Below are 26491 nucleotides of genomic sequence, written 5' to 3'. Positions count from 1 at the left end.
AAAAAAACAATAGTGTAATAAAATAAAACTGCGTTTTATTGTAATCAATGTTGACAGTTTTAAATTCCAAAATTATTGATCAATAAAATAGTTTACACCAACAAATATAACTTTTATTTTTATAACCATCGTTCATAATATAAACCGTAGCAGGTGGCGTTTTGAAGTTCTGTCTACTCATACAGAAAAATGGAAAACTTGTTTTTTTTGTAAACAATTTATTACTCATTATTGTTGTTTGGCTGTGTGTTTGGCAACTCGAAGCGTGGTCGTCCGTCGTAGGTACTTTTGTTCGGCGTCGCGTCGTCGTCGCTCGTCCGCGTCGGCTTGATATAAAACATTCTTGATTTCATTGACACGCGCTATGATTTGCGCGCGGAATTTCTTGTGTTGTGAATTTATTTTTGTATGCTATGCATTTTAATTGAATCAAATTGCAATATTTCTCTAGTATGCATTTGAGACTATATTGTAATAATTGATCGTGGGTAGGTATAGTAATTAATTATTCTAATAACGCAATTATATTTTCGGTGGGATTCAAAACAAAAAATTGGCCCGTGATTTTTATGAAATTTCACCACATTGCAAATTATATATTATACAATTACAATTACAATTATTATAAATCGGTAAACTATCAAAGTAATCACAAACTTGCAAAATATGCTTTTCCGAATTTTCAGACACACACAATTTTATTAGTTTGTTTTAGCAAAGTAGGTACCTATACCTATACGCTTACGTCGCGCGTCGCGTCGCGTCGTCGAAAACGGTGCGCCCAGAAACAAACATACCTACCTAATTCAGTTACAATCCTTTTTTTATTCCGTAATATATTGTATTCTAATACGATTTTTTTTATTCGTCGGCCAGTTCTACTAGGTATAAAAAGATAAAATTGAAATATAATTATTGTAGCGACAGCCATATGTTACTATGTTTTCGTAAATATGTTTTTCACCTTCCTGGTTATTTTCACATAATCTTATATATATATAAATGAATCGCAAAATGTGTTGGTAAGCGCATAACTCGAGAACGGCTGAACCGATTTCGATAATTCTTTTTTTATTATATTCCTTGAAGTACGAGGATGGTTCTTATGTAGAGAAAACGTAAACATGTACCACGGGCGAAGCCGGGGCGGACCGCTAGTCTAATATAAAAATGAATCGCAAAATGTGTTGGTAAGCGCATAACTCGAGAACGGCTGAACCGATTTCGATAATTCTTTTTTTATTATATTCCTTGAAGTACGAGGATGGTTCTTACTTCTTATGGAGAGAAAACGTAAACATGTACCACGGGCGAAGCCGGGGCGGACCGCTAGTAAATAATAAAATAATAAATAGTGTATTAGATTTGTTATTGTATCTTGTATACCTACGAATAATTATTCTTACGTCTTGTTGGGAAATGTTCAAATACCTACCTATTGAAATAATTTACTGTTACAAATCATTAGTGTTATTAGGTAGTTTTGAGTGAATAGGCATGGATCAGAAATTCAGAATATAATATGCTACTAACTACTCAAATACATACACGCCAAACTTGTTTTACATTCACGCCATCTAGAGTTCAATCTTTATCATTTTTGTATACGTCTGTGTGTGTAAACGACCCTGTATGCAATGACAGATGTTAAAACGCATGGTTTTACCGAATTGGGTGGATTTTAAGGCAATGATATGACATATTTAAATAAAATATAATATTCAGTAATCGCCATGACTATTCCTACGACCTCAATCTTTTCCAATTACGCAAAAACTCAAATAAACTAGAAATGTAGAATTCAGCGCCATCTAGCGGGACATTGGCTGGGAACAGATCGTAGCAATCACCTTAAAAAGGATTATTTCCACAATTATTTCAATGGGAAATAAATCAGAAAACAGAATACAACAGAAGTTCATTGAAATTTTGTTTATTTAAATTGATTATAACCCATAGATTGTATATTAAATCATGGTTTTTGCCTTGAACTCAATATAAATTTTGAATAGGTAATAAAATAATATTTAACACGAGAATTAATCTCGCTCGGAAGCATCATCATTCGCTCTTTTATAAATAATAAATGATGTATGGAATTTCATTTATCGTTTGCAACTCTGAAATAGAATCTTTTTATATCAGTCGCTTTTTTGCAGCGGTTCATGATAGTAGTGTAATGTGGAGTGTAATTATAATTTAATGTTTTATTTTCGATCTTTGTTTGCGCACCATTCGAAGTGATAAAAAAAGTATTTTGACAGGTAACCACAATAAATAGTGACGTTTTAAATTTTGATTAATAAAAATATAAATATCGATCACTGAAAAGTTTTATTTTTTGGTGTGATTGTCATCTGAAAATAACTTATAAATATGTGCTAAGTTGTACAAAAATGTGTTACAATCTAACCTGATATAAATTATATATTTTAGTCAATATTTTAAGGTAAAAAATTGAGTACTTTGTTAAACAGTTGTTAAGATTGTTTGTATTCATCTTATTACCAAGATAATCAGCTGAGGCCTGAGAGTTTAATATCATTGAAGGCTGTGACAGAAATAATAGTAATATATGCGGAAAAATTCACACTCGTGACTGTTTACATAGTAAATGAGTCACTTTATATATTCACAATTTGGTAATCAATCATTGAGCCAATTTAATCAACAATGAACTACTTCTCTTTTCTGAATATGTAAGGATATTTTATATTTAATTATTTATTATTTATTGCACTTATAAAACAAATATTTATATATTCTAATGAATAGTTTTTAAGATAATATAGCAAGCATAGGCATAGTATAGCATTTAAATAAATTGCTACTTACTTACACATTATATATTCTAATATTCCATTTTATATATTTTTCACTCTTATTAGAAATTCTTATATTTCTTCATCTTCTGTAGGTTTTAGCAATTATTGATTATTTTATCTGCTTTTAAAAAAAAAAATATAAGTAGTCTAAATTGTTTGAGGACAAGATACATGAACTATATCTTGAATTATAGAAATAGAAATAGAAATCGTTTTATTTGCCACCATGTAACTCTTAGTAAATAATACACAAAACAGAGAAAAAAAAATTAGGGAACACAAAACAGAGAATTCGGGAAATTTATAAGCATGATGTACTCCATATATTGTAAATTCTTAAAATGAATCTCAAATTTAAAATTAAAGTCACTCCAGAAATTAGAGTTGATCCTATTATTTTATTGTCAGCTGATAAAATATTTGTTTCTTCTTTTAAAATTTTAGTTTTACATTTTTCCCTAAATATTACTTAGGTTTAACCTAAAATAAGTTTTTAATATTTTCTCACATAGAATGGGCAACACTAGTAAAAAATTAGCGGCAAAGTGCACTTTACTGACAAAAGAGGAGCAAAAATATGTAGCGGCAACATTCAGGGCGGCAAGTAAGAACTCGGAGAAAATAAGAGAAGAGGATCTCATCGTGAGTGGAAAAGTAGATGCAGTCCTGTTAGAAGTGTGTTCATTTTATCATTTGCTTTTTTTTATTTTGACTCTGGTTCTTATAAAGCTTATCTGTGGATGTTTTTTTTATTCCCGGTTAATTTTTTTCTAAGTGGTCAATATGCACTTTTTAAATTTAGAATATTTATCTGCTTCTAGTAGATTAAAAATTGTTCTTTTTTATTGGTTAAAATAGTTATAATATTTTTTAAAACTTGATTTTTTTTAAATTAAATTTTCAAAGATATAGCTTTATTTGGACCAAAGTCACATTATGTACAAGTTGACTTGTAAGTACTAAGGCAAAATTCATTTTGTATGTTTGTCCCTAGACTTGTCGATAATTGGTCACATTAGAATCATTTTGTAACTAACTTGTATGTAATGTTATGTGTGCAATTTTTGAAATGGATTTTATGACATTTTTTTTTGCCATAGAGCATCATTTTTTTTAAACTAATGCCATTTATATTATAGAGTAGATTTTGTCCAGAATTTTCTGCCTTCATTGTTTTTTGTTTCAGTTTTTTTGCAATAATAAGAACAAGAAAAGTTTTTCCAAGGATATTGTTTTAATAAGTAACTAATTTGATTTTGTTATGAACAAAAATATTATTGAAGTAATTAACTGAACTGATCTATATTTTTTTTTGTGCATAAAATCCATTTCTTATGTATTTTAATTTTGGTCCTTGTCTCTTAGATTTTTGTTTCTAATTTATGTTCCAATTTACAATTAGCCTTACTATACAATGTATGTGTATTGAAACCTAGTTATTAATTTGTTCCCAATATTTAAAATATTTTTATTACCTATGGTACCTATTATATTTCCAAGTTTTACGAATTTTCATTCGATTAATCTGAAGATGATTTTTTTATGATTTTTATTTCACGTAGATACTTAGCTATCTTAAAGTTAAGTTTTATCAGTACATAGTATAAAAAAAACGCTGTCTAGTCTTTAAAACTACGCAAAGTTTTATAGAAAGAGCTATTCTCGAGAAGGAAAGCACTAAGCAGGCCAAGCCGCGGGCATGAAGCTAGTATGCTATAAAAGTCTCCTTGTATTTAAACTATTTATCGATTATCGTTAAACGGTTGGCACGGTTGCTGTCGCAATAAATATGTAAATTTATGCACACTTGCATTTGAGGGTATTTCCAATATTTAGGTAGTTATGATGTTATAGATTTCAGCTGTGACGTCAAATAGCTCTAAATACATCAATGTCAAACATCGATTAGCATGGAAACCGCCAATTAAATAAATGTGTGAATTATCCGCTCAATTTTGTAGCTAAATTATTGTAAATACCTAATACTCTACGCAGAGTTTGACCCGAGATAAAAAAAATAACCTATATGTTACTCAGTAGATGTATCTCGTAAAAAGTAATCGGACAAAAAAGTCCTCCTTTTTTCCATTTATACGTAATTTTAGTATCTCTAAATATATTTATTTCGTTTCTAAAAATAAATTCGCTTATCCATAATGATAATAAAACCTGAGATCTATCAACCGTATTCTCAAACAAAATTCCCAAAAGAAATCTGTTTATTTTCATAAACAATTGTTTCAATCTGTAGGAAGGAGCTTTTAAAAATTCGTGTCGATAGAACATTCATAAAGTGTTAACGAAAACTTCAATTGTTATGTATAAACTTTACATCAATATAATAAATTGATGTTCTAGAAAGATTTCTTAGAAAATTTTCTATACAACATTAAACAGAACATATGCATCTTGTCCTCTTTGATATTTTCAAATCACTTTTATAATAATTTTTAACCGACTTCAAAAAAAAGGAGGAGGTTATCAATTCGGCTGGTATATATTTTTTTTTTTAATGTATGTACACCGATTACTCCGAGGTTTCTGAACCGATTTACGTGATTCTTTTTTTGTTCGATGCGGGATGGTGTCGAATTGGTCCCATAAAAATTTTATTCGGATAGGCCCAGTAGTTTTTATTTTATGAGCATTTTTGTCTGTAGGTATTTGTAAATTTTGCAAGTGCAAGTTTGAAGTCGGTTGTTTTTAACGCAGTTATCACTTGTGTTTCTCAAATGCCTCTACTTATATTCGTGAACCACTGTTCGGTTCAAGTTTATTTTAAAAAAGAATTTCAACCTTGCTTTTAATACGGGACGCATTATTAAAGCAGAAGGCATAAAGAAACAAGAAGTCTCAATGCAACCTAATGTGTTAGTGAGTATATATTTAGATTTTTGAGTGTCCATAATGTCGTCCTATGACCATTATATACCTATAAGTCCTATAACCTGTAGCAAATCTCTCTTACTTATTAAATTAAAAACTACTAGTACATCTGACTCAGTGGATACAACGTAAGCTCGTAACACAGGGAATGTTTGCACATTTTGATTTATTGCTCACTAAATCGACGTGCTGGCGTAAATTTTCGGAGATTAAAATAGAATTATAACACGGGCGGTATGTGAATCGATTTAAAACAATCAAATCGGTTGCCGGTTGCGCAGGAAGGAAACTGTGGGCAGTCCGCAGTACAAAGGCAGTTGATTAAGGACTGGCGACTGACAGGTATTTTTATGGAGCTCTTTAAAGTGTTGCATCTGTGGTTGTTTCATGGAATGGTAAATACAGACTAGTGGACGTTTTTTCAGGAGAATATTGCGATAATCAAGTTACTCTTATTTTACTTCATCTGTAGTGACGTAGCCTGTACACAGCTACAGGCTTTGCTTGTACATTGCAAACTACCCGATTTTTCTAATCAGTCCCTTTTGAAACTTACATTCGCGAGATACGTTCCAAAATATAACAGTTGTATAACAAAGAAGAAGTAACTCAAAACTTTGCAGTCCAAAATTGCATTCATAATTTTCATAAATCGAAAAGGGTCAGCAACTATTATTTGGTGGAAAAAAGCCGTCTCCTGCATTTTAAACATATCTCACAAGAGACTTACACAGACGAGAATAATTAATATGATTGGTTATTCTTTTTAGAAGCATTATCTATATAACTTCGGAAGGGGGGTTCTCCTGAACTTACGAGAACATCACAGTGACAATGGATTTTATGTGCTTTATTTATTATTATTGACTACTCCGACTAGTATGTAAATCTTTCACACCCATAATTTGCTACACACTAAAACTTCATATCAAACATTCATATCGAGTCATTACTTCAATGGAAACAAACAAAGCCACAAACAAACATATATATAGAACAGGTGAGGGTGTGTTTGCTCGTTAGTGACACTCCTCCGACCTCTACCTTATGTTTATTTGCCATACCTACTGACAATTGCCCCAGCAATTGATTGTATACGATTGACTTTTATTCTTCAGAGGTTTTGTCTTTATCTGAATTCAGTCAATGTAGAAGGTATTGATTTGAAGTTAGAACTGAATTTAGATTGCGTCGTTGGGAACCAATTGTTTGCTTTAGAAATATAAACTAGCGGTTATATCGGACCTAAATACGTGTTGAATATTATTTTTAAAGCTCTTTGTACAGTTTATTTCTATTCTACTATTCCCAATAGCTTATTTCATCGCAACAATTTTTTCAGCGAAAAAATTGTTACCTGAAAACTCCAAATGTCTCGTGCCCAATTTGATCCCAAAAGCTTTTGGAGTTCTAATCAAGTATTCTAGTGCACAATCTTCTCATTCCTAAAGTAAATTTAAATAAACTTTTACCAAGTTTCACTCTTGTACGAAATTTTCGTTGAATATTGATTTAAAACCGCATCAAAGCGTCCGCGATCAGAACAAAAGAAATCGCGTATTGTTAAATTACTCCAGTTATTTCTGGGCAGAATGTTTATCAGATCGAATTCACTTTACGTCACTCGCCAAAAGCATTAGAGCCAGACAAGGCTTAAAACAATTAAATGCTATTAGTGAATAAGAAATCTTGTGTGCAGTCTTTCTGTTCGGATCGGTAAAAACTTGCCAATGACAGATAGGGCTAATAGGACAAATTTTTAAGGATCAAATGAAGTACCCTGACCTCTTGTCCTATTACGTTCTCTTCAGGTGGACAGACCCAGAATCACCCATTAGATGAGGAAATGAAAGGAAATGATTCACTATATTATATTAGCCTGCCAGGTGTGAAAATCACCGTGTTCCTGGACATGGGTGAAAAAAACGACACGGTTATAAAATAACGTGAAAATTTTGCACACTTTAGTTTTATGGGCGTAGCTGCAAGCTACTGAGACGATTATTTCTTTGTTAACTGCTTGTAATTTACGCTTATAGCTCTGGTTTATTAGCGTAAACCTGGCAATTTGAAAATAAATCTCATCCACAATTTCTGCACAACAGATTTCAGGTGTCATAAGTCAGCCAATTTACCATGTACATGGATTTATATTTACTAAATTGAAACATAAATTATTATGAAAGATGTAAACATGATGAGCGATCGGAAGCACACTGTTTATTTTGCCTTCAAACAATAGAGCGAAAAATGTTTATCTTACGATATGGCGTTTTCATGAGCTGAGCGATTTTTGTTTACATCGTGGGATTGTTCTAAATATTTTTTTAAGGAACACGTAGGTATGTCATACACGTATACAGAACAGTTGTATAGAGCTTTAGCCTTTATGTAAAGCTCGGTTTTTGAGTCTGAAAATACAAGGAAAATACAGTAGAATTTTTCGTTACTAGGCATTTATGCATTTCGCCTTTCTTTGACTTCCCAAACTAAATAAAATAAAATAAAATGTAAAATCTTAGAAAACCGGAACGGCATTGACACGCACAATAATCAGTGCACTAAATATACATATTAACAGGTAATTAATTCACATTAATTTGTTCGTAAATCGCTTTGCCCGATACCGACAGTATCAGACACTGCTGTATTATGTTCGCACCGTGCGCTGAAGAAAACCATGCCTAGGACATAAATATTTAATGCTGATGTGAGATATTGGATTTTTTCGCGTGTTTGCTCTAGTTTTATTAAGGAAGCTTTAAATTAATCTCATATTCTATAGAAGCTAGAGCCAGAGACTTTTCTTAAATAAATTAGTGAGTTATTTTTATACACAAGTATATTATAGCATTTATAATATTATAGTACAATAACTTGTACAAACTTATTGTACTATTCCGCCCGCGACTCCATCCGCGCGGATGTCGGTCTTCGCGTGGATGGTTTATTTCTCCATTTTGAGTAACTCTGACAATGATATCTTATAAATATCTATTGGACCCAAATACGGCTAGGCCTATATTAATATGCAACGTGTGTTCGCGGTTCTACAGAACAACGTCTATGGATAAAACTGAAAAATTAAGATTAATTTTTTTCTGCGTATTTTTTCAGGATAAAAAGTATCCTATTTTACGCCCAGGATAATAAGGTATAATTATACCAAGTTTCATCGAAATCGAACCGTTAGTTTTCACGTGATGCCTGAACATACAGACAGACAGACAGACAGACAAAAATTTTTTTAAACACATATTTGGGTTTGGTATTGATCCAGTAACACCCCCTGGTATTTATTTTTTCAATATTTTCAATGTACAGAATTGACCCTTCTACAGATTTATTATATGTACCTATACTTAGAAAATATTATAAATGCGAAAGTAACTCTGTCTGTCTGTCTGTTAGTCAATCACGCCTAAACTACTGAACCAATTTTCATGAAATTTGGTATGGAGATATTTTGATACCCGAGAAAGGACATAGGCTACTATTTACCCCGGGACATAGGATAGGTTTTATCCTGGAAATCCCACGGGAACGGGAACTATGCGGGGTTTTCTTTGACTGCGCGGGCGTAGCCGCGGGTGGAAAGCTAGTTAGTTGTACTATATTTCTCCGACCAGAACGTAGGTAGTTCCTACTTTATATTGCGAGGTGACATGCCCACTTCTTATTTCATGTAAAATGTTGCATATTTTGGCATTGTAAAAAATAAATCTTAATCCACAAGATACTGTTTAACATAAAACAGTAGGTACCTATACTTTCAACTGTAAATTGTAAAAATGGATTTCGTTTTGGATGCTCTACTATTCTACATGCATAATAGCTTGATTATTACTCTTTCTGTTAAAAATTTCGTAGATACCTACTGCTAAAACTAAATTGTATATTCAAGTACAATTTTCAAAATCATAGTACATAGGTACCTTTTATATAAGCACATTTAAATTTTGTTAATGGAAACAGAAAGTAGATCGTTTGCATTAAATACACAATATGTTATGACAAAACGCGTAAACGTAGAGACATTAAAAAATCATAAAGCATTTATGTTCCGAGAATAAACTGAGATTACTAACTAATTACAATGCACTTATTCTATTTTCATTGATGAAACTAGTTCGCTCTAAATATTTTGGATATACCTAGGTAATTAATGTTTTATGCGTTATCTTTTACATTTTATAGCTTCGTTTAAAATGTTTAATGTCTGAATGTTCGTGTGTATGAATTATTATATAAAAAAATTTACGTCTCGATTCTGAACCGACTTCAAAAAGAGTTCTCAAATCCACTGAACTTTCTTTTAATACCTACTTGAAAAGATTTCAATTTTCGGTAGGTATATCATCTATACTTATATAATATTTCTGCGTTTGAACTTGGTTGTACATGATTTCTATGTCACGTATTTACCTATAACTAAGACTTGATATCGATTGAGGCTAGTGATAAACTCGATCCTCAATCCTTCGAACAATGAATCTTCATAATTGTTTAGCAAACATATCTATTAGCGTTATAGTGACGAACATTTTGTTTTTTGGACAAATAAATATCATATGTTTTTGGTTTCTATAAAAATATGTAGTTGTTTATACTTTGTTATAACAAGAGGAACACGAAGAATAATTTTATACTCGTGTCTTTATCATATTGAATATATAAACAAATAGTCTGTGAGCATCTGTGACCGTGCATAGGAAAGAAAATTGCTGGCTAAAATCGAAATGATCATTATCTATACGAACAAAATTGCTCATAAGATAAACAATTATACGGAGAAATTAATTTTATTAAAAATATCCTTGCTATCTACCTACTTATAGGAAATTACCACTTTTTAATAAAACGGCGTATGAAAATTATCTCCGAGCTAAGGATTTACTCATATTTCTATACTTAATCTAAAAAAAATTGTTCAAAATGTGTTTCAGAAATTCTGGGGTCCACAAATAGACCCAAGGTTGGCGCAGTACTTATCAAATTTCCTCTTCGGATCTGGTCAGCAGAAATCACCAACGGTTGACTTCAATCGATTTGCTGAACTGTATGTTTTTAATGTGCGAGGTATGTTGGTCCATATGTTGTAGTCTTAAGGCTGGTTGCAGAGCTTGACCGACCATCAGTGCGTACGTCAGTCGCGCTTGTCATATGTATGGAAATTCATAAAACCTTTCATAGCTAGACCGACCATAGTCCATACGCACGCGTATTGTCATGCGCATTAGTGTCATAGTCATACAATTGTTGATGCGTATCGTCAGGACCGACGGTACGCACTGACGGTCGGTCAAGCTCTGCAACCAGCCTAAGCCTTACAATAATTTATCCTTAAGTCTGTCCTTGACTTAAGGATAAATTGTAAAGCTAGTTCTTGCAAGAAAGGTAGTGGTGATCCGTGATAGTAACTGGTGAAATGTGATCCGTTTAAAGTACTGTCTCCTTGGAAAACTGTTTAGCGCGTTAGAAATGAATCTAACTATCGCGATGCAGATGGTCAACTCTTACCAAAAGATGAGAATTTTCAAATGGGCTTAAATAGTTTTCGGTATCTTTAACAGCACGATTATTGTTTACATTTTCTTATAAATGCTGCACTACTTTACTATAAACCTAATTATAATTTATAATGATAATAATTGTGAACACAATATTGGGTATCTCACAATTCGATTGACATTATTACAGGTACAGTGGACGAAAGAATGACGGTGACTTACAACTGTCTCGGCAAGGATTACAATGAGGAAATCGAACTGCCGTATCAGCTGCTAAAGGAGGTATGTTATAGCATTGTGTTAAGGTTAACTGGTGGTTTATATGCGTGTGACATAGAGGTAAAGGCTTTCTAGTAGATTCATGGTTAATGTCACGGTCTGGGTCAAAATATAGTATAGAAATGTTTTTATGAAGTTTTGTAAGATACATTTTTACTGTTAATTAATTACCGGTACAATTTTAACGTAAAATAAGGTATTGTTGAAAGTCTTGACATAGATAGGGATAGGGAAAATAAAACTCAATATGGTTTTTCCGTAGATAGTGAAATGCACTAGGTAATATTGGTGTTTGTTTTCCGCTGAGCGGGTGAGCATATTTTTAGGGTAACGTTCGGTAATCGAAAACAAATGGTCGATAAAAATATTTTTGTACAAATTAGGGTGACAAAAATTTCGTATCTTGTCATAACTGTCTGATAAGTCAGTTTCACAAAAAAAAAAACTTTTTTATATGTGACAAAAAACAAAACTTCCAATATGTAGTGGTATCTTTTCGATAAATTAACCCATATCAGACGCAACTTGCAGTTCTGCGAGAGCATCGTGTCCACATACATCAAGATCGTCAAGTCCTCATCAAACAAACGCGTTCGAGTGTGGATAGACAAGGGATTCAGAGCTAGTGCATCTTATGTACAAGCGCTGGGGGAAGCGGTGGCTGCTACTATAGGGGGAGACTTGGACTCGCCGCACCATCATTGTAACGCTCAACAACTTTCCAAATGGTAAATAATGGTCTGGTCTTGTAAAAGCAGAGGAAATCTTACCATATTTTTAAAAGAATGCTTATTTTTTTAGCAAGATCACTTTTGACTACCCTTTTTTTAGGGATATGATGAAATAAATATACGAACTTTTTGATTATAATTGAATTAATTGGAAAATAAGGTATTCCCAATCCCGTATTTCTACCCAAGTCAAGCCAGAGCGAGCAACTAATTATAAATAAATTTCACTTACACCCACTTAAACGATCTATTTCATTTTTTTAGAAAAACCAACAGAGTTACACATAAAGTTTTTCCGAACACTTGCAGGCTCCAAACAAACATCCTCCTAAAGCAGTTATCCGAATTGGTATTTGTGAACCTCTATGGTATAAACAAGAGGTCTGGTGACGAGAGCCCCACACCACTACCACCAGGACCACCCTCGTTACTACCGGCTATTGATGGTAAGGATATATACATAGACAAATATTTATCCACAATAAAGAACACACAATCCAGACAAACGACAGTAACAGAACATAGAAAATTTATAGAAAGAAATATGAATACAATAAAATATAGATACGACCATTAGATTTAAAAGTGCGACTTTCTTGTATGTTATAAATTTCTGCTATGTTAATAAAAATGCAATTTTTTTACTAACATAAATTGTTAAGAAATCCATTTAATAACATTGGAAAAAAATTTAAACCTTCAAAATACATTTTAATTTTTTTTTGTGTGTAATAAATATCGTACAAACAAATGCATCTTTTTTATATTTACCTGTAACTTATGTATGCAAGTGGAACTTAACAATATTTCTAAAAAAATACAGAAATAAATGTTTTAAAAAACTTTCAGGTCTCGAAGCAATGCCAGACTACCCAGCGTTTATAGATTTATCGCACATAGTGTGGATCAACAGTCACTTGCCGCAGAAGTACCAACACAAGTGGCGCTTTCTATTTTCCTCACATATTCATGGAGAATCGTTTTCTACTATGGCTGGTAAGTGTACATAAATAAATAAACAATTTTTACAAAAATAACTCGTTGGCAGAACAATTTAATAATCAATGTGCTGTAATGTCTAGAAATTAAAGACTTTTTAACGGATTTTAAACGCGATTTATTCATTCTATTATTTTCCCGACGTTTCGAACACTTTACAAAAATTCTAAATGTATAATACTCGCGTAAAATCAAACCCTAGAAAATACTATGCTGTAATGTCTATATTTTTACTATTAATATAAAAAAAAACAACTGTTAAAGAAAGTTCGTTAGAAGTTAGAACGCATCCGATACCCAATACGTATACAATAACAATTAAAACGTGTATAAGAATACGTGTATTTCAATGTAAATTAAAAAATTAAGCCATGTATATTGTAAATTAAGCCATTGCACTATTAAAATAAGGTTCAATATCAGTTGTAAGACTGTAGTACATTTTAAAAACACCACAAAAATGATTACAAAATTAAGTTATTGCTTTATTGAAATGAGTTTCATCATCAGTTGTACGACTACAGTCAACGGACGACGAACAATATACCACTATTGATACTTATAAAATAAAATAATACAAATAGCTTCCATAAGCACATTTGCGTACATGTGTCGGACTTACATACTTTCCTTCTCAATAATATACACGCTAAGGGCCGATTTTTCAATCCCGAGATAAACAGTCTAATAACTACCCATCGAATAGATTTATTCAATTGTATATCTAACTCATAACGGCTCGCCTATTTTTCAATTGTGATTTATTTGATGAATAACTATCTGACCAAATATTTCCATATTGGCAGCTCTGCTCTCGGAGTGGCGAAACAAACATATTAAATTAGTCAGGTTAGAGCGGGATAGAGTCAACTCTTGCAATTTGTCAACAACCGTCATTATGACTCACGTCAGGAGTGCATTTTAAGTTTATCTTGTGTTCTATGATTGTTGATTATTGTTTTGATTCGAGTAAAGAGTTTTGATTAAATTTGTGTTTAAATTTATATCTTTTACGATGGAAACGACATAAAGGCAGCGTTCGGCAAATTTTCAATGGCATGGTCATCAATACTACCAAAAACATCAATTTCAATATGATTTTAGTTGATAATAATTATATAGAAAGAGGCTTAATTGTTAATAAATCTATGCTCTATGTTATTACATACGAAAATATCCCAAATTTGACGCGTCAGTTGTCAAATCAAACGCCTATTCGTCGAATAGCGCGCTATCTGGCCGTTGGAGCGGCAAATAGATTTATTCATCAAATAACGTAGTTATTCGATAGATAAGTCCTATTCGTCTATTGAAAAATTGAATATTTTGTTAACTGAAGAATAAAGTCTATCTAGCTCTTTATCTGGGCATTGAAAAATCGGCCCTAAATTGACCGGACGGAAGTTAGCGCGGAAAGTTTATTTTTTTTTAATTATTAATATCTCAAAAAATTGCTCTTTAAATGCTCCATCAGGATCTGTAATTGCTCCACTTCTATGATAATTTGTTTATTTATAATTAATATTTTTAAAAATCCAAATACTGAAAACTTGATTTCCCTATAGAATGAAAAATATTCACTTTTCATAAAAAATTTTTTTGCAAAAAAATTGCTCCCGATTTGCTCTATCAATTACAAAAAAAAAAATTATTTAATTTTGATAATTTTTACAGTAATTAACTGAAAACTATGTTTGCATAGTAAACTAATGCGCTGTGACGTCATCAATTATTGTCGTTGCGACGCATAAGGGCCATATTTACATGTATCAGCACTGCAGCGATATCTGTAGACCTTAATGTTTATGTTTTCTTATTTATATTATTTACTAGATTTCCGCCCGCGGCTTCGCCCGCGTTTTCAAAGGAAAACTCGCATAGTTCCCGCAAACGATAGCAACTTGACATCGAAAGATGAAACAAGCGACTGAAACACAAATTAGTTAAAAATTACTTGAAGTTGTAATAATACGAATAAACGTAATATGCGAGTTTAGGGATGGGTACGGAAATGTTTATAAACATACCTATAATAAGAATGATTTTAAATACATAATAATATCTGTTTCTTTCAACTTTTGCTAGATGAAACTCAATAATTAATTTATGTAATAACTAATAAGTAAAATTTTTATGTAAAACCTATTGTCAAAAATAATCTAATATATAAAAATCAATGCCACTTTTCGTTGTAATTCCATAACTCGAGAACGGCTGAACCGATTTCGATAATTCTTTTTTTATTATATTCCTTGAAGTACGAGGATGGTTCTTATGTAGAGAAAACGTAAACATGTACCACGGGCGAAGCCGGGGCGGACCGCTAGTTCTTTATATAATTATAAAGAATTATTTATACTCTAGTGAAAATTTTTCAGGTGATTGTATAAAAGTAGAGCTCAATTTTTTTCGCGAACCCTACTTCTAAATAATTACCACTCTTCAATAATTTAAAACTCCTTGACTGAATCCCTTCACACCCTGAAATAAAAAGTGCATATTAATTTTTCTTATAGTAAACAGAAATTCAAATTCAATTATAGATACCAATTTAATACTTTGATGATGATTGACAGTAGAAATATTTATTAATAATTGTTCATTATTATTGAATAAAATAGTACCTACTTACACTTGTTATTCAATTGTTGACTCAAATCTCAATCACTATCCATACTAATATTATAAATGCGAAAGTAACTCTGTCTGTCTGTCTGTTACTCAATCACGCCTAAAATACTGAACCAATTTTCATGAAATTTGGGCTATCTCGAGAAAATGACGCAATCCCGGAAATCCCACGGGAACGGGAACTATGCGGGTTTTTCTTTGACTGCGCGGGCGAAGCCGCGGGCGGAAATCTAGTAAATAATATAAATAAGAAAACATAAACATTAAGGTCTACAGATATCGCTGCAGTGCTGATACATGTAAATATGGCCCTTATGCGTCGCAACGACAATAATTGATGACGTCACAGCGCAGTAGTTTACTATGCAAACATAGTTTTTCAGTTAATTAGTGTAAAAATTATCAAAATTAAATAATTTTTTTTTGTAATTGATAGAGCAAATCGGGAGCAATTTTTTTGCAAAAAAATTTTTTATGAAAAGTGAATATTTTTCATTCTATAGGGAAATCAAGTTTTCAGTATTTGGATTTTTTTTAAAATTAATTATAAATAAACTAATTATTATAGAAGTGGAGCAATTACAGATTCTGATGGAGCATTTAAGGAGCAATTTTTTGAGATATTAATAATTAAAAAAAATAAACTTTCCGCGCTAACTTCCTTCCGGTCTAAATTGTGTTTTATTTCCTGCAAAATAAAGTTCAATTAACAACTACGAAACTAAAAATCCTCGTAACTATTTTCAAACAGGTCGAATCCAAGAGCAAGGTCCCTCAGTGCTAATAATAGAGGACAACAGCGGCTACATATTCGGGGGCTTCGCCACCGCGTCGTGGGCCTGGAGCCCGAACTGGACGGGCACGGACGAGGCGCTGCTGTTCACGTGCGCGCCCCGCATGAGGGTCTACCCGGCCACTAGTTACAACGACCACTATCAGTACATGAACCACCATACCAAGACATTGCCTAATGGAATGGTGAGATTTTAAGCTATTACATAGCTTCTATCGCGGGCCTTGAGCACAGGGACCGAATCCAGAAATTCTGTAACGAAAAAACCTCACGCTCCCCACTCCGACGGGCGGAAGTGTGGCTTGAAGGCATAGCATGCAATAGCTTTACCGCGGCAGTCCCCGAGTGCCACACGTCTTTTTTTATAATAGCTTTCAATTTGTGACTTTTCCCCGCGAAATTCTAGGAAATTCCCATGGCAATGACTAGCCTATACCATCTCAAGCCTTATATTTGTTTCCAGACGCAAAAAAACAGGTAATAAGTAGTATTTAGATGGTAGGATAGTTGGGGTACCACTCTTTACCATGGTAAAATGTCAAATTTCCATGGGTAATTCCTTGCAAACGTGGGCGAAGTCGCGGGTAACTAGTAGTATAATCCTGGAGCCCGAACTGGACGGGCTCGGACGAGGCGCTGCTGTTCACGTGCGCGCCCCGCATGAGGGTCTACCCGGCCACTAGTTATAACGACCACTATCAGTACATGAATCACCATACCAAGACATTGCCTAATGGAATGGTGAGATTTCATCAATAATGTTGTAAATGGGAAAGCGTATTTGTTTGTCTATGGAGTGACTTTTGGTATGATTTGAGTCTGAAGATAGTTAGTAGGATATAGGATACTTTTTAGCTAGGTTATATGTGATTGGCGTGGGAATTTCCTTGTATGATAATCCGCGAGTAAATTTAAAGGTACTCCGGTAAATATTTGAATGTACATACTTCGAACCATCGTGAAATTATGTATTATTATTTATTTAGAAAGTGAAGACGTAAAAGACGTATAACAAAACAATCACGGAAATAAGTATTTTTTTTTTATATATCACGCCAGTGAAGCTGCGTAATGGAGATATGACATATTTAAAGTTTACTATCATTTTATATTTTATCAGGTCAATTCATTCACACGTATTATATAACAATTTCTACTTTTAGAAATCTTGCAACTTTTTTTTTCCAGTTAATGGGTGGCCAGCTAGAATTCGGTGGAATCTGGATTCCAGCGGAACCGTTCGGCGAGGGCTCGTCAGCGGAATCGTGTTCCACGTTCCGCGGTTATCGTCGTTTGAGCAAGGAGCCGCATTTCCGCATTCGTAGTATAGAGGTGTGGGGGGTCGGGGATAAACCAGACTTGGATAAGGATGAGGTTAGTTTTGCGGGTAGTTTTGGAAAAAGGGGGGAATAAATTTAAATGTTAAGTTATTGGGAAAGCAACTAGGAAAAGAGAAGTTTATAATACTAAAGCGAAATTTATAATACCCAATTGATGAAAATAAGAGCGTTTAATTATTTAGGGTAAATTGAACAAGGACATGTCCAAAATGTCCAAAAATTTGACAGGTTATAGATACGATGTTGGATTTATAAACGTTTATAAGCTGCAATTCTTTTTAATTCTCATGCATAAAACAGATAACATCTCGCTTGCTTACACTAGTCGGGTAATTACCTGACCATTCTATAGCGACGTATATATCTTAGAAATAGAAAGAATAGAAAAATTGTTAATATTTTTACTACTTATCGGTTAATTAAAAATTAATATCTTCTTCGTATATACAGCACGGAGTCGTATCGCAACAGAGTAGCGTATTCGAAGCGCACAAGTCGGAAATGAACTTTATGCATATGTTAGGGAAACCGCTGTATAGTGAAGATTTACCAGAAGTTTCGTGAATTGTATGGTAAAATTATAATTTTACGTAGATTTTACATATTTTGTGGGTAGTTGGAAGTAATTGTAATATGAATTGTAGAGTATGTTGTATATTACTAGTTCTAAAAGTACTTATTTCATTTCGAATGTTGCGTATACTCAATACTCTACTACTATTCTTTGTATTTTCTAGAAAATAAATCTATGAGTTATTAAAACATAGAAATGGATTAATAGATTTATGCGTAATAATATTGTAGTAATTATTGATAAATATAGTTAAAAATATTAGAACATGTTTGTTTATTATGCAATATCTATAATTATATCTTAGATTACAAAATAAAAGACAGATGGAGCGTTGCCGAACTAAACCGAATGATTTATCGTCATTTTCAATAAAGCTATGTGTGCTGTCATTTCGCCGCTGCACTGTACGTACATGGTGCTTCTGTGTGCGTGTAATGTTACCGGATATTGAAAAATTTCCCAAATTTTTCCCCGACTACAGAAAAAAGAGGGTTATGTTTTTTGAGTTTATGTATGTATGTATAATATTTCTTTGACACGCCCTGCAGTATAAACGGTTGGACCGATTTTGAGATGTGAGGTTTCATTGCAATCATCTGAATTATTATGTTAGTGGCGGTAGTGACGTAGGCTATACAGTATGTACACATAAATTAGCAGTCAAGTTTTAATTTTTATTTTAATATAATTTCGGGTTTATGATATATTTTTTTAATATTGTAAAAATTCTTTTATTATATATAAGTACTAAATTTATATATGGACAAAATAATTATATTCAATTTTTAATTAAATAAATCACATAAAAAAAAGTTTCAATATTAAGAGCGCTTATTCAATTTAACGCAAGTCAAAATCTCCGCGATCTATTACGATAGATCGCGGCTTGCGCTATCCTTTTACTATGAACAGCATAGGTCCACAGGAGAGCGCCGAGCAACATGTCCTCTCTCTGGGAAGGCTCGCTGCCGACTGATTTTAATCGGGTCGCGCGCAGTGTTTTATAGTACTTTAAAAAAAATTGTAGAAAAATAATAGAGGTACCTTAGTTGATTTTTTAAATTTTATCTTATAAGTAATACGTTCTTTTATTGCAATATGTATAAATTATATTCAACTAAGTCAAATATCTTGGTGAAAATAATCATTTTGTCGAGTATAATTTCTAAAAAAATTCACATTGTTCGGATTTTAATTTCGTAAGTTAGGAGTCCAAATTAAAAAAATCTTTTAACTATTTTAATAAGGATTTTTGCAGTTAGTTAAAAAAAATGTGTGTTAGATCTGTCAGCAATTTCAGATATTTTTAGCTTCGAAATTGACACTAAAAGTGAAATCAAGTAATCATCGGCTCAGTTATCTTGATGGTATTCACAAATACTGTATTAATTGAAAAAAACTCTTAACTAACTATATAGACAATAAAATTCCCTAAAATTATTAGTAATTCATATGTTTGTAAGATAAGTGGTTGATGGACAATCTGGTTTGAAAAATCACATATTTGAGCCAAACAGCGCACGGACCGCGTACACGGCCTTAACTATAATAGTTAAATTATTTTTTATTTTTCAAATATATGAATGCGAATAGCGGTAGTTTTTAGTCGAGAATACGGGACATTTTATTTTCATCATGGAGTTCACATAAATTAAATCGCTAGCGAAAATGACTATGACGTTTTTAAGCTTTATAAAAGTAACAAAATAATGTATTATGCTTATTAAAATAATCTAATAATGATCATGAACCTTTAGTGCACTATACAAATAATCACATTCACGATCGAAAAATCCAACAGCATTACCCTGAAAATCTTTTAACCATTTTACCGTTTTACCAATAAAAATGGCAAATTCATTTTCAAAATACTGGCAACATACGTTGAAGTTTTATATTCCTTCATATCTGTAAAATTATTATTTGTATAAAGAAATAAATCAGCCAAATAATCTACAGAAAACCTGTGAAACGATGTTTCATCTTTTTTTTTGTTCTCGGGAACAAATTTTACAGCGTTTTATTATCAAAGACAGCATTTTTTTACTAAAATTGCAAACCCTTTTTGACGTATTGCATGACACTATATGCGCTATAGCACTGGTGCAGCGACGTATTTGTTTTTGATTTCGTATTTTCTTTGACAAGGGCGACGGGCGCTTGTCATGCTCCATCTGTACTTTATTTTGTAATCTAAGAATTATATAATGTCAATTTGACATTGTACAATCTTAGTATTTTAAATAAGTATATCATAAAATGACTTATAAAAACGTTTTATTTATGGTCACTATTTTATAAAGTAGATAACACAAATATTTAAAACATCTAATCTTGTTTCATTCATCTATATAATTTTTTTTTTTTTTTATTTATTTTGGTAGGTAATCCAACAGCTTTACATTTTATAAGATTTTACTATTTTGTTGATTAATTGAACAAATTGCCAATAAGGATTACAACATATTATTCTTAAGAATAGACCATAAACTAGAAAGGTATACAATAATATTAATAAAAAACACAAAAATAACTACAATACAAACTTAGTTACTTAATGTGTGTGAGCGCATGTATGTGTGTGTGTGTGTGTCTGTTTGTGTGTGTGTGTGTGCGTGTAGGTGTTGCGTGTGTGGTAGTGCTTGTTTAAATAACCATTTATTTTAGATATTTCATTAGCAAAGCGTTGTTTAGAGAGTAGGAAAATGTCAGCACTTGCGTACTCTGCGTTGTATACACGCATAATGCGGTTTAACACACCGTTTCGTGCATAATTAGTGTTAACTTTAGGGATGGAAAATAAGTTAGTCTGACGCGTACGAAAACCGGGTACATTCAATTGCATCGATTCAAGCAAGTCTGAGCAGTCAATGTGGTTATTCCATAATGCGTGAAGCATCATTAGATCACTTCGTTTACGTCGTATTTCTAGCGGCTCTATTTCGTAGCGGACACAAGCTTCATCATAGTTGTCAAAATAAGTAAAGTTTTTAAAACTTAAAAACCTGAGAAACCTTTTTTGTATTGATTCTATTCTATCTATGTATACGGCGTAGCTGGGAGACCAAATACTCGACGCGTAGTCGAGTATGCTTCGAATATAGGCCGAATATAGTGATTTTACACAATTTATGCTATTAAAATCTTTACATGATCGCTTTATGAAACCAAGTTGTTTATATGCTTTATTTACAATGATATCAATATGTTCCGACATAATCAATTTTGAATCCAGCGATACGCCTAGATCACGTACACAGTTCACTTCTTTTATCAAAACATCGTTTATTTTATATTCAAAGTGTATTGGATATTTTTTTCTACTAAAAGTGATTTTTTGGCATTTATTAACATTTACACTTATACGATTCTTAATATAATATGCTGCTAGTCTATCTAAGTCACTTTGAATTAGGCGGCAGTGTTCGACGGATTCAATTCCGTAGTAAATTTTTTTATCATCAGCGTACATTAAGTAGCGTACGTGTTGTATGCAGGTAAATATATCAAATAAGTAGGCATTGTACAGCAATGGCCCGAGAATAGATCCTTGGGGTACCCCAGATACTATGCCCACAAAGTCACTCTTAGCAGAACCCAAAACTACCGCCTGTGTTCTGTTTACTATGTAAGAACAAATCCATCTGTGTAGGTCACCTCTTATACCAAGTGCGTAAAGTTTATTTTGAAGAATAATGTGATCGACACGATCGAAAGCTTTTTCAAAGTCCGTGTAGATTACGTCTACTTGCCGTCCATTGTTCATTTCATCAAAAGTATAATTGATTAAAACGGATAGGTTAGTGACAGTGGAACGTTTTTTCATAAAGCCATGCTGTTGAGGTGGTATAAATTTATAGACAAGTGGTGAGATGCGTTTATGAATAACGATCTCGAAAATTTTACTAAACGAATTCAGGATAGATATTGGCCTATAGTTTACAATCTGGTTTCTTGGTCCACTCTTATGTATTGGAACTATAAGTGCCTCTTTCCACTTGGCAGGAAACTCTCCATAACGGTTGACTGACAAATTAAAAATAATAGACAAGGGAAAGCTTAAAGAATCAGCACATTTTTTTAAGAACACTGGGGGTATTCCATCACTAACAGCGCCTTTATTTGTTTTGAGACTTTTTAAAATATGTTTAATTTCAATTGCATCTATTTTAATTTGAGAAATCAATTCATTGTTCAAGCAAGACGATGGAAGGAGGTAATTTTCATATGAGTTAGCAGGGCTTTTAAAAACGCTTTCGAAATGCTGGCTAAAAGCAGAACATACTTCAGTCGCGTCGTTGTAGCTGCTATTCATATAGGTCATAGTATTGGGGTAACCTGTATTATTCTGTCTAAGTGATTTTATGTGCGTCCAGAAGCTTTTTGGGTCTTTACGTATATACTCTTGAATGCGATCTACATAATGTTTGTAGCATTTCTTTTGCAACATTTTTTGCCTAGAACGAAGCAAACAAAATTCATCAAAATCTAAAGGGTTCCCGTACTGTTTCCATTTTTTGTGAGCCTTTAGTTTATCCCGCACAACATGAATAAGTGGCTTACTGTACCAGTTAGGGAATTTAAGTGCTGTTTTTCCCTTGGTCTTAGGTGTAAAAAGGGTGATTTGAGCATAAAGTCTCTGATAAAATACATCTACTATTTCGTTTATATTATTACCAACCAAAATTGTAGACCAGTCAGTTTTAGACAAATTATCGTTTATCACAGTAAAATTAGACCGATGGAAGTTGTACCGCGGCTTGCAGGCTTTTTTCATGCATTTTAATGTTAAATCTCTAGTGTCGATTTCTAAGCACGGATGATATGAGTCCTCAGGTACGAGTGGTTGTGAAGCTCTAAGGACCTCGACTTGAAAATTGCAAAATATTAGATCAAGAGTATTGTGCGCGATATTGGTAAAAAAATTAAACTGTTCCAGTCCAGATAGGTTACATAAGTCTAAAAAATCGCTACAAGCCATTTGTAAGTCCACTGAACCCCTTTTCAATTGAGTACAGCCGTGTTCAGACCATTTTACATGCGGAAAGTTAAAATCCCCAAGTAATAATATATTATCATTCGGGTTATCAAGTAAGAAGTTGGAGAGTAATGAGGTGAAAGCCGCGACAGTTCTAGCTTGATTTTTATCAGGAGGTATGTAAACGGCACCAATATGAAGGCATCGACGATTTTCAGATCCCAAAGTGTTTGAGGGTATAGTAACCCATAGCGATTCACAATCGTCGGTAGACTTCACAGGCTTTTCTTGAGCGAACATAGATTTTTTACAGCAGATCATAACGCCACCTCCAGTTTTCTTGCCAGAAAGATTCAGGTCACGATCATATCTAAAAATGTCATAGCGATCATCACATAACTCTCCATTATAGAAACTGTCAGTTAGCCAGGTTTCGATTGCAATAATCACGTCATAATCATGTAATAGAACATTCAATTTAAAGTCCTCAATCTTCGTACGCAGACCACGAACATTTTGGTAAAATACTTTTGGAGCATTAGCCATTGATATATTGTACTATAAAATTTTTAAATTAACTAAAATTATTAAAATAACAGGATGAACGCGACACAAGTATATTAGACGCAAACCCGGAGGCCAAAGCTATACTAGACATGGCGGGTCGCACCAGACACAGCGATGGAATCCGAGAAGAACCGCCCTTATAATGTAAAGAGGTATATTTTAGAGTGTAATTATATTTTTAACCGACTTCAAAAAAAAGGAGGAGGTTATCAATTCGGCCGGTATGTTTTTTTTTATGTATGTACATCGATTACTCCGAGGTTTTTGAACCGATTTACGTGATTCTTTTTTGTTCGATGCGGGATGGTGTCGAATTGGTCCCATAAAAACTTTATTCGGATAAGCCCAGTAGTTTTTATTTTATGAGCATTTTTGTCTGTATTTGTAAATGTTGCAAGTGCAAGTTTGAAGTCGGTTGTTTTTAACGCAGTTATTGAAGTTATACTTCTTTTGACGCGTTGGAGAAAAATGATGAGAGTGAATTTTTACAATGCGCGCGCACACCGACACCTAAATTTAACAGCATGAAGTTAGTTCTAGGTGGTATGAAAATTGATAACTATGTTCAAGTTGTATATTATAGTATTTTCCATATGCCAAAGAAGTATAACTTCTAACGCGTGTACATAAGTAGGTACACACACTCTTTTTTTTTTGGTAAATTGATCTACTTAAAATTCTATATTTAACACAGATGTAGCAAGGAGCCTATTTTATTTGTCAAATAAGTTGTTTTATCTAAATTAATTATTATTAAAACTATTATTTCCTAAATAACATCAAATAGAATTGCTAAAACTCTGAATTGCTGAAACTTGCTCTCTCTGTATCGACTCTCAAGTATTGGAAAAAGTTAGTTTGTAATTGAGCAAAATATTTGAAGTGAAACTTCTATATCGGGGGTTGGAAAAAAATTAAGTGTAACATTTTTGCATTACGCGTGACATTTTTCCGTTACGCGCCATCTTTTTCTTATCTCTACCACGCGTGATTCAACGTATTTCTGTAAAGTTGCATATAGTAAACTATTTTTTGAAAAATAAGGTCATAAAGAAGAGTCACTTCTTACGTGTGTACATTACTAGTTAAACGCACACATTTTTTTTTCTTTTTCAGGTGCACATAAAGGATCTAAAAGCGCTTGAATTAAATTATTTTTAAGCTAAATCGCTATTGTGCAATATTTAATTGTAAACATTGTTATGTCCTTATTTATTATCATGTATACATCTATGTTCTTTTAATTCCATGTTAAATTTAGAACAATGCATTTTTGACATAATTTAAACATCAATTCTGACAGATATACGCCAAATTGTCAGATTTTGACATATCGTCATAAACAAGAAAACCATAGAGAAAAAGATTTTTTACATTCAAGAAATAGAATTGAAATCTTCGTTAAGTATACTCTGTGGTATTTATTTTATATCGCATTCAAACTGTTTCATCAAAATATTTAGAGAACAAAATGATGAAATGCCTTTTAAATTCTCTTATTTACCACTAGCTTGTTTTGTTTTACATTGTATTAAAATAGTAGTAAATTATTTCGTCGTAGGTTTTACCTAGTTTATTTGAATTTTTGAATCTATATAAAAAAATATTATAATACTCTATTACGTAAGTTGATCACGCAGTGCCAATATGTATAATGTACTTAGGTATGTACTTATATTGAATTTTAATTCATATTTGCAAGAAATTGAATCATCATTTTTACCTTTATATTATTTATCTGTAATGACACTTTTTACGTATATCCAAAAATTAACAGTTAACCAGAGTACTTACAGTACTCCAAAATTAATAATGCGCATGCAAATCTTCGCAAATTGTCGTATTTTCAAAATGTATTTCATGTGACTAAACAAATTTTACTAAATTATGCATGAAGAAAATGCATTTAACCACTCTATAATATTATACATATCGTCTTCCGACGCTCCGGGAATATGACAGTTGCCGAACAGTGACGAAGATTTCTATGCGCATTATCACTTTTGGAGTACTGTAATTACACTAAATTTATTAAGCTATTGCATAGCTTCTATCGCGGGCCTTGAGTGCGGGGACCGAATCCAGAAATTGCGTAACGAAAAAACCTCACGCTCCCCACTCCGACGGGCGGAGGTGTGGCTTGAAGGCATGCTATGCAATAGCTTTACCGCGGCAGTCCCCGAGTGCCACACGTACTTTTTTTATTTTCATTTAACCGTATTAATAATAACCATGATATATTCATTATAATCATTAATTACGTACGTGCCTTTTGTGTGTAAAAAAATGATTATTTCTGTACAGTCCTTTATCAATATTGAAACATATTTTCCTAATGTGATTTTGTATTGTAATAATAAATAATTTAAAAATATAAT

The 26491-nt window shown here is 32.6% G+C and overlaps 1 protein-coding gene across 4 annotated transcripts; it reads left to right on the top strand.

Moving 5' to 3' along the window:
* Positions 1 to 2153: 2153 nt before the first annotated feature.
* On the top strand, positions 2154 to 25344 carry LOC123701742 (MTOR-associated protein MEAK7). 4 transcript variants are annotated; one of them, XM_045649256.1, is made up of 11 exons: positions 2154 to 2264; positions 3338 to 3500; positions 10658 to 10790; positions 11412 to 11503; positions 12032 to 12228; positions 12541 to 12677; positions 13081 to 13227; positions 16613 to 16839; positions 17843 to 18028; positions 24146 to 24265; positions 25230 to 25344. In XM_045649256.1, exons 2-10 carry the CDS (start codon positions 3339 to 3341, stop codon positions 24254 to 24256), a joined length of 1392 nt encoding a protein of 463 aa, XP_045505212.1. In that variant the 5' UTR covers positions 2154 to 2264; position 3338; the 3' UTR covers positions 24257 to 24265; positions 25230 to 25344. The 4 variants fall into 4 exon arrangements, with proteins under 4 accessions (XP_045505212.1, XP_045505213.1, XP_045505214.1 ...); XM_045649257.1 differs by lacking the exon at positions 2154 to 2264 and adding an exon at positions 2289 to 2449; XM_045649258.1 differs by lacking the exon at positions 2154 to 2264 and adding an exon at positions 2460 to 2699 and having other exon boundaries at positions 3338 to 3467.
* The last annotated feature ends 1147 nt before the right edge of the window (positions 25345 to 26491 follow it).

This window comes from Colias croceus, chromosome 22 (assembly GCF_905220415.1).
Source record: "Colias croceus chromosome 22, ilColCroc2.1".
Taxonomy (NCBI): Eukaryota; Metazoa; Arthropoda; class Insecta; order Lepidoptera; family Pieridae; genus Colias; species Colias croceus.
The sequence above is the reverse complement of the archived record's forward strand: the minus strand, read 5'-3'. Positions and strand labels throughout refer to the sequence as shown.

Bases quoted from the DNA above. Each gene is read 5' to 3' on its own strand.
- LOC123701742 (XM_045649255.1), top strand. From the start codon at position 2,674: ATGAACTACTTCTCTTTTCTGAATAT. The intron at 2,700-3,337 runs GTAAGGATATTT...TTTCTCACATAG, and splicing joins TACTTCTCTTTTCTGAATAT to AATGGGCAACACTAGTAAAA. The intron at 11,504-12,031 runs GTATGTTATAGC...CGCAACTTGCAG, and splicing joins CGTATCAGCTGCTAAAGGAG to TTCTGCGAGAGCATCGTGTC.